Genomic DNA, 18,878 nt, shown 5'->3' on the forward strand with positions numbered 1-18,878 from the left:
ACTTGCCCCTCATTTCTTCCATTGTGTCCCCATGGTGAAGGAGGTGGCAGTCAAACAGGACTCCAACCTAGGACTACCTTTGATGGCATGTCATGTAATCAGCCATATATATTACCTTCCCTCTGTGCAGGTCTGAAACTTTGGCTGGTACAAGTCCTCTTTTCCAAAGCAGAAGAGCATTTCTCTATCATCCCCAGGGCCACATACAAAAAAAGAGACTTCCAATTGAATGAGGCAAGAAACTCCTTATTCAACTACCTCTTTACACCTTTTCAGTTTCTAACTCAGGGAATTTCAACCCTAGCTACATAATAGTTACCTGGGAAAAAAAAATTTTTTTTTTTTAATGTCAATGCTTATCATAGGAGATTGTGGCTGGGTTAACTTGAGGTGGGTCTGCATCTTCTCTGTTTTTATTTTTCAAGCTCCTCAGGGTCACCCAGGTTTACACAATACTGCCACATATGAAATTATCTTGTTTCCATTCCATAATGAAAGGGGGCAGTTAAGCTGCAAATGAGTGACTATTTGGGCAGAGACAGACGGTGATGGAATGTCATCCTTGAATATCCTGATCCCTCTGCCATTCCCACATGGAAGCACCTCCTATGCTTCCACAAAAAGTCTTTCCTTTTTGTAAAGGGAAATGTGCTTTTGGGATATACCCACCTCAGAATATATATCTTACCCCCTTAGCTCTTAATGCCTAAAACTTCCATTACCAAAGTATGATAATAGACTAGATACAACTACAGAATAAGAACTCTTGATAGCTTTCCAGGTTCCTGCCCTGTATAGAAGGTGGTTGAACTAGCTAGTAATTCTCTAAACCAAGGAGGATGGCATTTGTCATTCACATCCCTTTACACATTGTAAGGCCCCAAAATCCTTGCTAAAAAGACTTAAAACTGTCTTGGAAGCACAGGGAAGACAAGGCTTTCCTATTCAGCTGCAATCGTATTTCTTTGTAATAGGTCTTTTAAATTTTGGGAGCATTTTAAATGTTAATTGAATGACTTTTTTGTGACATTGTAAATGTCCTGAAGCAATTAGCTCAGGATAGGAAAGGCATCCCCAGCTTCTACTGTTTGTCAGACACAAGTCATATTAGATGAATTCACTGGTATTTTCATTCTCTGTGAAATCTAGAAACTTTGATGCTTAATGGAATCTTTTCAACATAGTTTTCATAAAGCAAGTGGCTACATATTGACTTATCTAAAGAAGTAATTATATGCAGATGGCATATTGGAGGAACCCAATTACACAGTAAGTCTATCCCCAAAAAGTTCTCGTATTCTCTAAGGAAAAGTTATACGTACAATGAACAATGACCTAGGAAGATAGAAACAGAATAGATAGGACATGAAGAAAGCTGATGCTTTGGTACACTTCAAAGCTGTATCTTGGTTTCTCAGAATTGCTAACATATATTTGCAAACAAAAGTTTTAAACCATATGCTCATTATCTAGTTATTTAACAGAAAAGAATATTGTTTCTCACAGTGTTCAGTGCTTATTATCCAAAGTTGAATAACACATGGACCTGTACACAAGTATGCTTGATCTAGAGAAGGAAATAAACATGAAAAGCAACCATTAAACACTAGTATGGTAACGTAGCCTGTTAAATTCATTATTATTAAATTATCATTTAGGGTATCTTATACTATATCACAAAAACTTCTTTATCCAAAACCTGGAAAGGATGATTTCATGAGACTCAGTAACAGGAACACTGTATCCTTTGGAAAAACTGTCTTGGGTTTATCTTAAATACCCTGAAGAATATAACTGGTGTCTTTTTCCCACTGAATTAGCAACTTGAAAGCTTGAAGCTAGTTTGCAGCATCACTCTAGTAAACAAATAGGATCCTATATTATTAATTTTGTCTGTTTATCTTCTACCTATACTCATTAACATCACCCTGGATTTTGTTTACTCTTCATTATTGTTGTTGTTCTTTAAAAAGGGCCTCAAATCCTCTTAATGATGAGGCATCGTGTAAGAAAATAAAGAAATAGGAGTTCCCATCATGGCTCAGTACTTAACAAACCGGACTAGTATCCATGAGGATGCGGGTTCAATCCCTGGCCTTGTTAAATAGGTTAAAGATCCACCTTTGTCGTGAGCTGTGGTGTAGGTCACAGACTCAGCTCAGATTCCATGTTGCTGTAGTTGTGGCATAGGCGTGCAGCTACAGCTTCAATTCAACCCCTAGCCTGGGAAGCTCCACATGCCCCAGGTGCAGCCCTAAAATCACAGAAGAAGGAAGGAAGGAAGGAAGGAAGGAGGGGAGGAAGGAAGGAAGGAAGGAAGGAAGGCAGGACGGAAAGAAAGAAAGAGAACGAAAGAAGAAGGAAAAGAAAGAAGAAAGAAGAAGAAAGAGGAAGAGAGAGAGAGAGAGAAAGAGAGAGGAAGGAAGAAAAAGAGAGAGAGAGGAAGGAAGGAATGCATGCCGGGCCGTCCTAGTCCTGGAATTACTTCAGATAATTCAGCAAGCAATAAATGCTTACACAAGTCTGTTGAAGGTTTTTTGAGAGGCAGGGAGAGAAACATAACACAGGCTGGAAATGTTGCTGGGTGAGGTTGGAGAAGGTTTATGGAACAGACAGGAAAAGCAGTGTAATAATAGCTGCGAGAGCAGCAGCACTTATAAATAATAGTCGTAGAGAATCACTATACCTTGAAGAGTAAAAAACAACCAAACTTAACAACTGTGGGGTCCTTCCTATGAGTCTGTGCTTTGCAAACATTACTTCTATTTTCACAGCAACAAAGTAGATGTTCATGTCCTCATTTTACAGATGAGGATATTGATGCTTAGAGAGTTTAGTAATTTGCTAAAGATGCCACCTCAAACCCCAGCTGTCTTGCTTCAAGCACTATACCATTGATGCTCTGAATCTCACATGAGAAGAAAAGAGGCTTGACAGGGTGTTGCTGATTCTAGTAGCTCCAAATATATCCAAAGCAAAAGGTACATGTGGTATGTGGCCAAAAGGGAAGGTACAGAGATGAGTAAGGGCAGGGTCAGGAATAATATTTCTTTAGTCACACAAAGATTTCAAAGAGTTTAGTAGGAGATAATGGAGAAAAGGGAAGAGAGGCTTCAAATCCGTGCCTTCTGAAATAGAGTAGCACTCTCAATGTTTACAATGTAAAGAGGCTTTGAAAGCTCTATGCCCTTGTTCATTACACACCGCAGATCATGGTGACTCCTTGGTGACAAAAGCATTACAGTAGCTTTTACCTCCAATGGAAAATAATCTTACATAAGACAGATTTACTTTGAACCTCATGCCAGTGAGTTCCATTACCAAAGAACACTATTGTAAATTCCTTCTTCCCAAAGAGCCTCATAACCTGTATCAGAGGCAATATTAGAGAAAGGTCTTAGCGCTTTTAAAGAACCCCCTTCTCCCACCCCCCCCCCGCCCCATAAAGCCTTCACTATGGACTCAAAATGATGACAGTGATGGTGATGATAACGTGATGATGATGGTGGCCATGATGATAACAGCCGCTGCTACTTACTGAACATGTCTATGCTTGAAACTCTGACCCAATATTCATTATTTCATTGAATCCTCACAACCACCCCAGGAGAAAGGCAATACTATGCCCATGTTACAGATGAAGACACTAAGGTTCTGGCTTAATAACTTGTGCAAGGTCACTGCTCATCAAGTGGCATAGCCGGCTTTTGGATCCAGGACTGATTGACTCCAGAGCCTGTGTGGCAAGCATCTCCCCCACTCCGGCTCTCATGAGGAAGTCCTTAGAGAGTGCCATCATTCTCTCTTGTTCCTGACAACTGCTTGTCTGCCTCATCAAGAATGATCTGATTTATATTAATAGAAAATTGGTTGTTGAGATTTTGTTTCTTTTACCTCCTTTCTTTTCTTATGTGGAGTGATAGACCTAAAATTAGAGGATTGTGTGTATGTGTGTACACACATTAAATATGTGTGCACTTACCAGTGTGAAGTCATACACTGAAAAGAGAAAGTATGTAGATAAAAGATGCATTTTAGAGATAAACATGGTCAAATCCCAGGCTTTCCACTTACCAGACGTGATTAAAGAGCAAGTCATTCAACCTCTTGTGTGTCAGTCTCATCACCTTTAAAATGGGGGTGACTTTTTAATTTTTCTATTAAAGTATAGTTAATTTACAATGTTGTGCCAATAAAATAGGGATAATTTTAATTCGAGACTGCTGCCATGAGACTTAACTCAGGAAATTTATATACAGTACCTGGCACAGAGCTAAGTACTGAGTAATTGTTCATTCCTCTTCTAAGCCCTTTCTCCTCTTGATGCACTCATACCAAATCCTATTTCAGTTTGTATAAAGAACCAAAACCAGTGTACATGCCTGCCCTCTGGTGAGACATATAAATATAAAAAAAGAGCTATGTGGCACTGCTTCTAGGCAGGGTTGTTGGTTCCCACCCTCTCCATGGACAAGTGACTCTAAATTTTAGACAAGAATGGATACTATAAGGAATTCTTCAACTCTAAGCCTTTAGTTTAGCTGATCCACCCTTGCTTAAAACTACTTGGTGTCTGATATCTAGAAGTTTATTGTCTTTCCAGGTAGGATGTAAATATTCTACTTTGGATTGATCTCATCATCAGTCATGCTACAGATATTCCACAACTTCCATAAATATGCTTGAGAGTCTTTCCACTCATATTCCATGCCTTTAATCTGTCTGGCTCTAAAACATGTGGACTTCATTTGCTATAAGAGTAAAGCAATCAGGGAATGCACCTTACACTTATCTTGTTGGATATAGGGGTTTTTACAAAGCTTAAATGATACTTTTTTTTCCTTCAACACCATTTGGTATAAATTTCATCTGTTGACCATTTATTTTAATGCACCAAACTCATTTCGAACTAACACAGTAGACCAGAAAGCAAGTGCCCATTTTAGCTCTTTTGGCTGAATCGTGCATAATTTAAATACAATACCATATGATAGAGCCATTGAGAACTCGGTTCTTGTCACAGAAATGTGTATTGTACAAAGGCCAGCCCCAGCAGAGGCCTGACTCTGTGCCTGGTGGGGCATTTAGCTACAATCACGATGTATCTTAATCACCTGCTCTCCCGCAGAGCTGTACAGCTTTCCTTAAATGACTTTGCCCCACTGTTATCCTAATTTGAAATTCTATTTTTCAGCCACATAAATAGAAGAACCCAGTTTGAAAACCCTGTCCTGGAAGCAAAAAGGAAGCTACAGCAGCATAACATGCCCCACACAGAACTTGGAACAAAGCCCCTGCAGGCCCCAGGTTTCCGAGGTCAGTACCTGTCAACACTGTCTTAGCAAACTGCTACTCTTCCCAATATGCTTTTATCTGGGACCTTTTCATGTAAATGATTGGCTTTTCCCAAGTTCCTCCATTGGCTTAAGCTGAGTGTTGGTTCTCACTCTAAACTCATGCGTTTGGCCATCACGAATGAAATTAACTGCTTCCGGCAGTAAGTATGTTAAAAGAATTGACAGCACAGCACATTGCCAGGTGGCGATGAATGGGTATGAGACAGTGAGACCGTAAACTGCAGAGATTCATAGAGACTCGTAAGTTTGCCCTCAAAAGACCAAGCACAAGAATGAGGCTTGTTCTCCTTTGTGACAGTAGGCAGCTCCTCATCGACAGTACCTAGGCCCAAACCCGCCCGTCCCCGCGCTGCCCGGGAGAGGTCACGCAGCGTGAGCGACCTGTCTTACTACGGGCACCGCCTCACCTGGCGCATTGGTACGTCCCGGGCTGCTTGCTGCACCCGACTTTACCCTGGAGCCACGTAGCAGGAGGAGATGCTGCACCCTCTGTTCACGTCTTCGTGGACCCTTACACGCGAAAGCACCAAGGAGGCTCTTGTAGCTGGAGGCCTAGATGTGCCTGCGGATGATTTCACGCCCATCACTGCGGCACAATAAGGATGAATGTAAAGGTCTCGCCTTGAACGTCTCTCCAAATTGTAAATGTTACTTTCATAAGGGAAACAAGGTTTTGTGTGTTTTTCATTTATATTTTAAAGAATCTCTCTTTTTCATGAAGATATACGTGATATGTAAAGAGACAAAGTCAAATTACAATATAAAAACTCTTTACTTGATAGTTTGTCCCTTACATATCCGCCAAAATGTAACGGTAGCAAACAGAATTTTTACCTGTCACCATGCACAGTTTGGCTGTTACAAATATCAAACTGTATCATCTAAAATGAAACAACTAGAATTGTGCATAAAAGCATTTAAAGCAGATATGAATTCTGTTTCCTAGTATGACTATTATTTTTAAAACGTTTAATATACTTGGGTATATATTATTGATCATAACTGGAAAAGCATATTACATAACAAATTACTGGTTAAACCTATATAGCAGGTTCAAGTTCTGTTCAGATTGTTTAGGTATATGATTTGAATGTGTCAACATATTGTTACAAAATGTGTTACCTTTACATTCATAATTATATCTAGAGATATTGGCTTGCCTCCTGCTCACATTTTAGAGTATACTAAACACTAGCAGGTCAGTAGAAATGGATTTATCTGGTTATCTTTATAGCATCTCATAAGCAAAAGCTCAGTCCCACATCCAGGGACTCTTTCTAAACAATTTAGACATTTGAAGAGGTGCTAAATTCCACTGCTCCTCTTCTTTTTAAAACAAAATCGTCCATTTCAGTTTTTTAGTCCTATTTCTTCAAGGTTTTGTGCAGGCCCATCCACTCACACATACCTCCTACCTGAACCCTTTCAGAACAAGGAAGAGTTCCAGGTGCTTCCGGAGGATTTTAGTCTCCTCTTTATCTGGAGGCTCTGATGGCTGTTGATTCAGCCCTTTTTAAACCCAAGAAAGTAAATTTAGTGAATGGAAACATTGACTTGACAAAGAGGAAAAAATATCTCTCTCCAGACCAAGCCGCTCTTTCACGATTCCCTGGATGCTGGGACTGCTCTGTATTGTACAAAGTGCTCGGAGGTTTGCACCCACAGTCACACCTGCTTGCATTTACTGTAATTAACCCCACACTTACCCAAGATTACTGCTTGGTGGCTGGCTTTCCCCCATGTAAGAGCGTGCCTTAACTGTGCTTTTTCTTTTTTAACTTATATTGGCCAATGTAGAAAAACCACTTTTCACCCGGGATGCATCCCAGTTGAAGGGAACATTCCTCAGCACCACACTAAAAAAGAGCAACATGGGGTTTGGATTTACCATCATTGGTGGAGATGAGCCTGATGAGTTTCTGCAGGTGAAAAGTGTGATACCCGATGGGCCTGCAGCACAGGATGGAAAAATGGAAACAGGTAAGTTCTTTGATACTTTGAAAAATTTTTTCAACATTTTTTTCTAAGGCAAATATGAAGTACTTCTCTCTGTGTTTTTAAGTTGAAGGCCAAAGGTCACTTCACTTTAGGAAAACCACCAATTATGTTTTCCCTAAATTTAATGATATTAAATTGAAGTGTTTTGGAAACAGCTTTAAAAATCGTTTTTGTCTCATTTTTCCGACTGCCCTTTCTATTTGTTGGATTCAGTGCACCCTTGAGATTGGCACTTTTCTAATTTATTTCTGGAGTTCCTTCTTAGGAATATAATTAGCATTGCATACTTTTATAGCTTAGGTTCAGCTACTGATATTTTTAAAATCTGTATTAATCTTGTAATATTTTCATGCTGAATTGCCCAGGTTAGTTATTTAAATATACATGCTCATTTCATAGAAAAAGAAAAAATTTGGTATTCATCTAATTTATGTATCCCCAAATAATGTTTTAATATATAAGGTTTTCTCTGTAACCCTTGTGAATTAATTTTCATATGCTGTTACTTGAATAGCCTTTCATATGCCTATCCACTTATAATCAAAATTCATTTAACATAGAAATGCAGAGGCAAATTGTTAAGGGCAAGAAAATATAGAATATGACTGATGCACAGAGGTAGAGAAAAAAGTCATGAACTAAGCCTGATTTTGCCGTCTGATTTTAAATTCTCCTACATGGCCCATGACCTTGGATTAGTCCCATAATTTATAAATACTACTTTCCTTTTTTGATCTTGTGTACTTAAAGTACTGATTCAAGAGTTTTAGAGTGTTGTTTTTGAAATGCCTTAGAAACCACAAAGTGAAATAACAGTGGATCACTATTTCACACTTTGCCCAATGTTGATATAATTTATGATATTCACTCACTAAGGTCAGTGGGCCCTAGTAGATACAGAAATTAGAGAATTACTTTTGAGAAAAAGTTAGGCTCCATTTGTATGCCCCATATATTTATGAATTGTTATTCCTTGGATTTTAAAGTGGTTTATGTATGAAGAAACAACATAAAATTCAGGTCTTCATCTGACATTTTTCATTTTAAAAATTACTGTTTATTAAATGGTTCCTATAGAAATAACTTCTTTTCAAGGTCAGGTAATGAGAATATTTGTCACTGCCACTCACTAGTGAGTAACGATATATTTAATAGATGGTACATTTCCTTAAAAACTAAAGTTTCAAAACAAATTTGCCACTTTCAAGTGTTACTGTTGTAAAAATCATGTATACATAATTTTCTGCAGGAGTAAGAGAGTATCTAACTCTGCAATTCATCTGGTGAGATTGTACTAAGCAGCTACACCCTTATGCTGCCAAAAAAATCACTGGGAAACCTCAAATGACTCAATTAAAAATTACCCTATCACCTACAATTAGAGTGTGAGGAAATTATGGAATTAATACCATCTTAGTAGAAGGAAAAGGATCCCCAGTGCTTTTAAACTTCAGTGAAATATTTGACAAACCATTTCTTGTCATAGTAGAGAATCCATTTATTTTTATCTGTTCCAACCCACTATTCCATGTTTCAAAACATGACATCTTCAGTGTAAACTTAAAAGACAAAATAAAATTAAGAGGTTTGCACAATAAAACTTTCTCACTCATTTTTCTGGTTTGCTATATCCACACAATCTAGATTAGCCTACTCAACGACCAAGTCAAAGCTTTTATTAGAAATAGGAAGATTTTCATCAGTATTAAGAAGATATCACAGAATAGGTGATTAATAGAAAGAGAAGAACCTAAGGTTCATTCTCATGTATCCTATTTCTTCCTCTATTTATTCATTCAACAAACACCTGTTAAGCTCCTCCCTTTCACAGCCGTTGCTGTTCACCAGGACTAGAAAGATAGATATGACAAGGGCCAGGCTCTTGAAGAGTTTACATCTAGGAAGAGCTTCGGATACATATACACATAATTGTAACATGATATGGGTAGGATGAGTCTGTGATAACTGTGATATTGGCACTAAGGAAAGTCCAGGGAGGGCACAAAAGAAAATGTTTTAAGTGTGTTCCTAACAATCTAATTTTATTAGGATATTATGGGGATGATAATCTCTCTCATCAGAAAAGTAATTAATAGAATGTTGAAATCTACTGCTTATTAAGTATTCAAAAATACTGTGTTTATGTCTAATTGTGAGACGATGTAAAGTAAAATATAAACATTTCTGTAGTGTTCCACAAGTTATAGTAGAGGGAATGGCTTCTCAGTTCTGTTCAGCGAATATTTACTGAATATCCATGTGTCAGGCCTTTTGATAATTATTTGGGATGCAAAAATGAGGAGACAAATGTTTATATCCTCATGAAGCTCACAGTATAGAAATAATGAGTGGTATGTTAGTGAATATTTATCACGATGCAAATAAAAATATGTTCAAAGTCCAGGAATAGTACAGAGGAAAGGAGTGTCAATTCTATTAGGAAGAGCTTAGGGAAGAGCTCCTAGAAGATGGTGTGTGACAGAGTTTTGAATGAAGAATTGGCATTTGCTAGGTGGGCAAATGAAGAGAGCTATAGGAAGAAAGAAAATAGCATGTGCAAAAGCATGACGGTTGGGAACACTAAGGAAAAGATTTATAAGCCATCTCAGTGTAGGTTAATATTTCACCTTCTGTGGGCAAATGATAATCATAACTGGGAAAGATGAACTATTTGGGCTTGTAGCAAACATCAGAGAACAGTATATAGTCATATATCCTCAACAGAAAGAGTAAACACATGAATACCTATATATAAAACCTTTCTTGGGCATTCCCATCGTGGCTCAGAGGATTAAGAACCAAACTAGTATCCATGAGGATGCAGGTTAGATCCCTGGCGTATTGGGTTAAGGATCCCACATTGCTCTGAATGGTGGTGTAGGTCACAAACACTCTTTGGATCTGCCATTACTGTGGCTGTGGTGTAGGCTGGCAGCTGCAGCTTCGCATTCAGCCCCTAACGCTGGGACTTCCATATGTTAAAGGTGCCGCCCTAAAAACAAAATTAGTTAATTAATTAATTAAAAAACCTTTCTTATATAAATTTTCAACCAGTTAGGCATAGAGGTTTATTCTATGGCTGATGTTTTCTTTACTTGCGTATCACTAGAATCTAAAGCAGTGCCAGGCAAATAGCAGATACCCAATAAATATTTGTTGGCTGGTTGGTTGGTTAGATGGATGGATAGATGAATGGGTAGATGGATGGATGGATGGATGGGTACACTTAGAAATTTAAAAGTGAAATTTGAATTGGCTGAATTCCACTGTTCCAGTACAGCCCAGTTGATGTTGATTGGACCAATAGTTGCCCTTAAAGCAAAAACAAATGATCATTCCAGTTTCTGGATGAAATTTAAAAGACAAGTACCTGTTAGACACAAAATTAATTACCTTTTTTGTAATGGTTTCATCTATAATGTACCTCAAGAATTAACAAAAAATAGACAGGTATAAACACAAACCATTGATATTTAAAAGGTGAGCAATCTCATTTGACACTGAAATAAGCATGAAAACATTTTAATCATTTTTTCTAGCTCTAGATTATCTCTAATTTAGGCAAAGAGATGTCAGTAGTTTGGACACAGAAAAATCCACTGTACTAAAACTGACCTAGAGTCCTGCACTACAGAGACAAAGGTGGAGTAGGAATTATTTCTCAGTCAGCACTGACTCCTAAGATGCGATAGGAGAAAAAGGTGTGATAGAAGAAAAAGATGCAATAGGAGAAAAAGGTACGACAGGAGAAAAAGAGGATGCTGTGCCCCTGGCTGCTTTTTGACAACAAATTGAGCCAATCCCCAATGGTCCTATAATGTTCCAGAGGAAGCTTTCTTAGGAGAAATTACCATAGTGCCCAGAAACCATCTGACTTCTGATTATTAAGGATTCTACACGTCCCGGGAATCATTTGTAGGCACCAGAGATCCGGACAACATTCTTTAAACCAGTTTAAAAATCAAGGTTGATATAACAAGGCTTATGTAGAAACTACAGAGCATGAAAGATATTTATCTAACATCTTTCAGTTAAAAAGCTTCCCTTTTAAAACATGATGTTTCATGTTTTCCCCGAGGCTGATTTTTGAATCAAGGCTTATAGTTTTCCGCAAGTACAAGAGGGAGGAAATTTGACCCATCCATGAAGTTCCTCTATGGACAGGTTGCATTATGGGGTCACTCACAGTTTTTATTTGTCCTCTTCTACTATTTATCCATTTTAATTAGTAAAATGCCAAGAAATTGTCTGGGGATACCAATATCCTGAAATCCTGTAGCTCCTGGCATTTTTCCATTTGAGCAGATCAATGCCGTTGCTTTTACTGGTTGCTACCTCTTTATTTGCTTTTCTAAAAAGGGCACAAGATTAATTTGTCAGAATCACTTAGGGAGTTTGTTTTTTTCTTTAAATCTATTTTTTGTTATTTCCCCCAAAACACTTTTTTTTTCCCACTGTACAGCAAGGGGACCCAGTTACACATACATGTATACATAATTTTTTCTGCCAGTGTTGTGCTGTGTTGTAAGTGTCTAGACATAGTTCTCAGTGCTACACAGCAGGATCTCATTGTTAATCCATTCTAAGAGCAATAGTTTGCATCCGTTAACCTCAAGCTCCCAATCCCTCCAACTCCCTCCTCCCCCCACCCCCGGGCAACCACAAGTCTATTTTTCAAGTCCATGATTTTCTTTTCTGTGGAAAGGTTCATTTGTGCTGTAAGTTGGATACCATATACGAGTGATATCATATAGTATTTGGCTTTCTCTTTCTGACTTATTTCATTCAGGATGAGATTCTCTAGTTCCATCCATGTTGCTGCAAATGGCATTATTTTGTTTGTTTTTTTTTATGGCTGAGTAGTATTCCATTGTGTATATATACCACATCTTCCTAATCCAGTCGTCTGTTAATGGACACTTGCGTTGTTTCCATGTCTTGGCTATTGTGAATAGAGCTGCAATGAAAATGTGGGTGCATGTGTCTTTTTTAAGGAAAGTTTTGACCTGATATATGCCTAAGAGTGGGATTACTGGGTAATATGGTATTTCTATGTATAGATTTCTAAGGTATCTCCATACTATTCTCCATAGTGGCTATACCAGCTTACATTCCCACCAACAGTGCAGGAGGGTTCCCTTTTCTCCACAATCCCTCCAGCCCTTGTTATTTGTGGACTTGTTAATGATGGCCATTCTTACTGGTGTTAGGTGGTATTTCATGGTAGTTTTGATTTGCATTTCTCTAATAATCAGGGATGTTGAGCATTTTTTCATATGTTTGTTGATCATCTGTATAAATTCCTTGGAGAAATGTCTATTCAGGTCTTTTTCCCATTTTTCAATTGGGTGGTTGGGTTTTTTGCTGTTGAGTTGTGTAAGTTGCTTGCATATTCTACAAATTAAAGCCCCTGTCAGTTGCATCATTTGAAACTATTTTCTCCCATTCTGTAAGTTGTCTGTTTGTTTTCTTTTTGGTTTCTTTTGCTGTGCAAAACCTTGTCAGTTTGATTAGGTCCCATTGGTGCATTTTTGCTCTTATTTCTGTTGCTTCGGGAAACTGACCTGAGAAAATATTCATAAGGTTGATGTTAGAGAATGTTTTGCCTATGTTCTCTTCCAGGAGTTTGATGGTGTCTTGTCTTATATTTAAGTCTTTCAGCCATTTTGAGTTTATTTTGGTGCATGGTGTGAGGGTGTGTTCTAGTTTCATTGATTTGCATGCAACTGTCCAGGTTTCCAAGCAATTCTTGCTGAATAAACATTTTCCCATTTTATGTTCTGGCCTCCTTTGGTAAAGATTAATTGACCATAGGTGTCAGGGTTTATTTCTGCGTTCTCTATTCTGTTCCATTGGTCTGTATGTCCGTTTTGGTACCAGTACCACACTGTCTTGATGACTGCAGCTTTGTAATATTGCTTGAGGTCTGGAAGAGTTATACCTCCTGCTTGGTTTTTGCTTTTCAGGATTGCTTTGGCAATTCTGGATTTTTTGTGGTTCCATATGAATTTTTGGATTGTTTGTTCCAGTTCTGTGAAAAATGTCATGGGTAATTTGATAGGGATTGCTTTGAATCTGTAGATTGCTTTGGGTAGTATGGCCATTTTTACAATATTAATTTTTCTAATCCAGGAACATGGAATATCTTTCCATTTCTTTACATCTTTTTTAATTTCCTTGGTTAATGTTTTATAGTTCTGGGAGTTTTTTAAAGATGCAGATTCCTGTGCCCCTTGACCTGCTGATTCCAAGTTTCTGGAAGTGGTGTTGGGAATGTGCATTTATATACATTTTTAGCATGGTCAAAGCAGTACATGTACATGGTTTTTAAAAAATAAAAATATTTATAATGCATAAATATTTATAATGCACAACTCCTGTCCTACGCCTGTTGTCTCAGTTTAATAGTTTTAAACATGTCCTATATTTACTTCCTTTTAGAAAGAATGATGCTTTAGCTCCCCCCCACTACCACTGCCCTTCTTCCATTCTCCCAATTGAGTTTTACAGCTACTCTTAGTAATATCTGCACAAGTTTTGCAATATTGTGGCTTTGTAAATTTGTTTACTGACCCCAGTGGTGTACCATTTATGCATTTTCCTGCATAAATGGCTATGTGGAGTTTTACTTTTCCTTTTTTTTTAACAATCTCTTTATCAAAATGATATTTTTTTTCCCCAAAGCATCGTCATGTTAGGTCCTTAGAGCATCTTCCTTCTTCTGTGCATCTTTTGTCCTCTTACTCCTCTCTGGGCTGGTGGTACAGCTGACACTTCAGGACTTTCCATTATGTCTCTCCCAAACACAGTCCACTGTTATCCATCTCTATATCCTCTTTTGTCATGGATGCTCATTTTACTAGAGCCTGGTCCTCATATGCCTTGTGATCCTCGATTATTTGTATTTAAAAGTGAGACACTGCAAAGGTTGCTTGGCAGTCTGCATCTATGGCAGAGTTTTAAGACTGCTCAGATTTTACCTGGGGTTGTTAGGCAGTGGCAGAATATGAAAGTCTCTTAAGTGGGGTCCTTTTTTGCAACATCCTCCTCTCTGACATGGTGTAGGTGATGGGAGTTCTCCATGCAGATATAGCAGGGCAGAGCCTCTGTATCCTTGTATCCAAGGCTTCCTAGTTCCAAGCCATCTGCAGTTCTGCAAAGCGAGAGATAGTCCTTCTTGTCCATGTTTCTCTTTCCTCCCAAAGCACATTAGACTTGGTATGTCTTGGCCCAAAGCCTACAGGTATCCTAAGTCAATGTCAAATACAAGAGGACTTTCTAGAATAAATATCTTTTTTATTATCTTAGATATCTAGAGTAAATATCTTAGATAAATATATATTTTCAAAAGCACCCTAAAACAGGAATCAGCAAACCCTTTCTATAAAGAGTCAAATTGTAAATATTTTAGACTTTGTGCGCCAGGTGGTCTCTGTCCCAGCTGTTTAACTCTGTCTCATGAAAGCAGCCATAGACAGCATGTGAACAAGTAAATAAGGCTGTTTTCCAATACAACTGTATTTACAAATATAGGCAGTAGCAGGGTTTGCTGTGAAGGAGCGTTTAGGAATATTCCTGGAGACTAACTTTTGAGGTATAGCTCATAGCCATCTACTCAGTAGAATAAAGCTAATTAATCTTTATCTTTCATATCAGCCAGGACATTGGACTCTGAGCCATTTCTCATTCTTTGGGATTTTAACTCTTTGAGGAACTCCATCTCATGATTGCCTAATCTGAAATTTAAGTTACCTTTTTGCTCTCTAGGGAACTACAAAGATTAACCTGCGGCCATGAGCTCTCTGTGGACACATGAGCACCCTACTTTCAACATGAGAGCTATTGCCCCTCTTAGGGCATTAATTATTAATCACTTTATAGTCACTCGATGGTTTCCCACCATGCTCCACCACAGTGTTCATTGGTCCGCTCTAACCACTATTAGCTCCTTAGCAGTTTAATAAAATCCCATGGTGGTTAATTAAACATCTCCTGAGAAAAATCTCTATGTATGAGAAAGTCTAAGATGTAATTCAGAAATGTTTTCTTTGACTTGTTTTCTCACTACCTCAAAATCAACTTATAGCCAGGGCAGGCTTCCTTTTAAATTCTGAGCATGCACTGTGTTGGTCTCTCCCACGACTCCTCTTTTCCTGACTGGCTGCCTTATGAAAATGTCCTAATGAATCAGCCAGCTCTTCATCACCACCCACTTTCACAACCAAGTGTTCACATTTAGCTGGTATAAACCACTTAGATGGGTCTGTCTTTTGCCAGAAGGAAATGAACTATTTGAAATATCTGTCTAGTTTTCTAATGCCACATTGCAAACCACCCCAAAACTCTGTTTTAAAAGCACAGTTAAATATTTGCTCTTGATATTCCACCTTCTTGCCTGAGCTGGGCTGGTTGGTTCTCATCATCTAGTATCACAATGAGATTCTTGTGCAGCTGCCATCATCTAGAAGGCCCCCTGGAGCTGGGATGTGCAATGTGGCTTCACTCATAGCTAAGGCCTCAGCTGGGATGAATGGGACTCCTCAGGGCTGCAACAGCATCTCTCTTTCCACACAGTCTCAATATCAGGGTGACTAGACTGGTTTACATGATGTCTTAGGGCCCCAAGAGATCAAAAGGGAAAGCTCTCAGGCCTCCCGAGGCCTAGCCTGGAATGGGCATAGTGTTATCAAATCAAATCACAGGTCAGCACAGATTCAAGGGGAAGGAATCTAGGCCCCACATTTAGATGATAGAAGTGGCTAAAAAAAAAAAAAATCCCTAATCATCTTTTCATCTACTGCAGTATCCTTCCTTGCTCGGGCTTCTTTGTTTCTGAATTCCTTGAGTTTATTCAAAGTTCCCCCAGAAAATTATCTTTGACTTTCATGGGCACTCTCCCTTCTCACACTCTTCTGGCACAGAAGGGTTGATAATGTCTTTGCCTTCCAGTTCTTTATCATGCTATGAATAAGTAATAGTGAATCATAATACCATATCCAGAGATTATGAGCAGCAAAATCACCAGGCCTCTAGCTCTATCTTTCTAATAAAAATAAACGAGGTGGTTGCAACAATTCAATTTGAAAGATCCTCAAAATATTCAGACTCAGAGACAAGTTAGATAATTTTCTAAATAATCCCTTGATACTAACATCATTTTTTTGCCTTTTTAGACATTTATGAGCTTTAGATGCTTCCAAAAACATCTTGTGCTCTATAAACACCAGAAAATTGAATTGAATATCTAGCCAGCTGACCAATACTAATATCTCCAGTAGAGAAGAAATAAACTGTGCTAGTTTAGCTTCTCACACTATATTTACTCTTGGTTCTTTCCAAACAAACCTGAGTTTCAAAACCTCATTTCATGTTGTTGAAATGCTTAATATCTCTACCACTAGTGATGTATCCTTCAGATCAATAACAGAACATCTCACAGTGAAAGGAGAGCCACATAAACACTTTCTATCCAGAATTCTGCTTTTGTTCAATATGTAAGTGATCTGGATGCCAAGCTTGACAAAATACTTGATTTTAGCTACAACCACTTGAAAGGATTAAAAAACTTGTTGCCCAATTCTTAAAATCATGCTATGCTTCATTATTAACTCATTTAGTTTCCCAAAAAGGCCTTTGTAATGCAAATAAATGCTATTGCATTACCTCTTTCTTTGCATATTTCTCTCTTTTCTCCCTCTGTAAATGCTTATACAGTGTGTTTTTATGCTGTCTTCATTTAAAATCACAGTCTCAATAAAAGTTCTTGAGAAGGAATAACTACTTTATAAATCCTATCCTAATTCTCATTTGAGCCCCAGAATTAAGAACTTTATTCCCATGTTAGCATAGATGTAGCAAAATTTGCTCCTTTTTTTTTTTTTTTTTTACTAGTTTCAGTATTTTGTTGTTGTTGTTGTTCTTTCTAGGGCCGCACCTGTGTCATATGGAAGTTCCCAGACTAGGGATCGAATTGGAGGTGCAGCAGTCCACCTGTGCCACAGCCACAGCAACACAGGATCCGAGCCACACCTGTAAGCACACCACAGCTCACGGCAACAACAGATTCTTAACCTGCTAAGCAAAGCTAGGGATTGAACCTGCATTCTCATGGATACAAGTTGGGTACATTATCCCTGAGCCACAAGGGGAACTCCTAGTTTCAGTATTGATAGCCATTTGGATAAGTTACATGGTCATTGAGGTACAATATTGATAACCATTGTACCTGTTAACATCATGGTAGTCAGTGCACTTAAATGTGCTTTTGTCACTATTATTGGCAAGTTATTCTACACAAAGCTTTACATTAATTTGCAGTTCAAGTTCACTGGCCCTCTTAGGAGCTAAACAAGAAGTGAGTGGGGCCTCCACTTGGCCTAAGAGCAAAGCTCAGGATAGTGCTGGATGTCATAACACCAGGGATGTTGTTTAAAGTACCCTTACTCTATCTCAAGTTGGCATTTTAAGACTTCTGAAAGCTTATTATTTAGGCTTAATGGTAAGGGACTAGAGAGTATAGGGTTAACTTCTTTTATGCCTACTCTGTTGAAGAAGTAGTTGGTTGTCAATATATTGGTGAAAGGTGTTCACCTTAAGTTAATAGCATTTGAAATAAAGGTTCAATCTAAATGCATTTAAGAAGGTTTTTGTTTGTTTGTTTGTTTTTGTTTTGGTTTGTTTTGTTTTGGAGTTCCTGTGGTGGCACAGTGGTTAACGAATCCGACTAGGAACCATGAGGTTGCGGGTTCAGTCCCTGCCCTTGCTCAGTGGGTTAACGATCCAGCGTTGCCGTGAGCTGTGGTGTAGGTTGCAGATACAGCTCGGATCCCGTGTTGCTGTGGCTCTGGCGTAGGCCGGCAGCTACAGCTCCGATTGGACCCCTAACCTGGGAACCTCCATATGCTGTGGGAGTGGCCCAAGAAATAGCAAAAAAAGACAAAAAACAAAGAAGGTTTTTTTTTGTTTTTTTTTTTTTGAGAGCGGGATCAAGATAGCAGAGGAGGAAGACGTGGCATTCACCTTTTCCCAAAAACACATCAAGAAAAACCAACCGCATGTAGAACAATTTGCACAGAACATCCAATGACTGCTGGCAGAAGGGCTTAAACCTCCAAAAAGGGCAAGAAGCCCTCCACAAAATTAGGTAGAACAAAAGGAAAAAAGAGAGAGAGGAGGGGGGAAAAAAGGAATCAGATGGGACTAGCATTTCTGACCTGGAGCTGTGAAAGAGAAAAAAAATCCACACCCTGGGAAGCCACCTAGCTGATGGGGAGATCGCCAAGATGGAGAGGGAACCTCAAAGCCTTGGAGAAAAGTGCAACAGCCAGACTGAGGAGGGCAAAGCAGAGAGAGAGCTGCACAAACTGCAGGTACCACTGCCCCTGGACACCACAGTCTGAGATGCTCAGGTGGAGGTTGGGCACTGAGACTCAGGCTCTGGAGGTCAGTTCCAGGAAGAGGAGTAGGGTTGGCTCTGTGTAGAAAGCCTGAGGGGATAGGGAGCAGTGTGCCACGGGCTGGGGA

The 18,878-nt window shown here is 38.8% G+C and overlaps 1 protein-coding gene across 1 annotated transcript in view; it reads left to right on the forward strand.

Moving 5' to 3' along the window:
• The window catches only part of MAGI2 (membrane associated guanylate kinase, WW and PDZ domain containing 2), a 1,320,860-nt gene that overhangs the window by 1,007,857 nt on the left and 294,125 nt on the right, over positions 1–18,878 (forward strand). Inside the window, exons 8-9 of the mRNA XM_047751755.1 lie at positions 5,195–5,316; positions 7,155–7,337. Coding sequence (XP_047607711.1) covers positions 5,195–5,316; positions 7,155–7,337 — 305 coding nt within the window. The remainder of the gene's footprint in view (positions 1–5,194; positions 5,317–7,154; positions 7,338–18,878) is intronic.

This window comes from Phacochoerus africanus, chromosome 11 (genome assembly GCF_016906955.1).
Source record: "Phacochoerus africanus isolate WHEZ1 chromosome 11, ROS_Pafr_v1, whole genome shotgun sequence".
Classification (NCBI taxonomy): domain Eukaryota; kingdom Metazoa; phylum Chordata; class Mammalia; order Artiodactyla; family Suidae; genus Phacochoerus; species Phacochoerus africanus.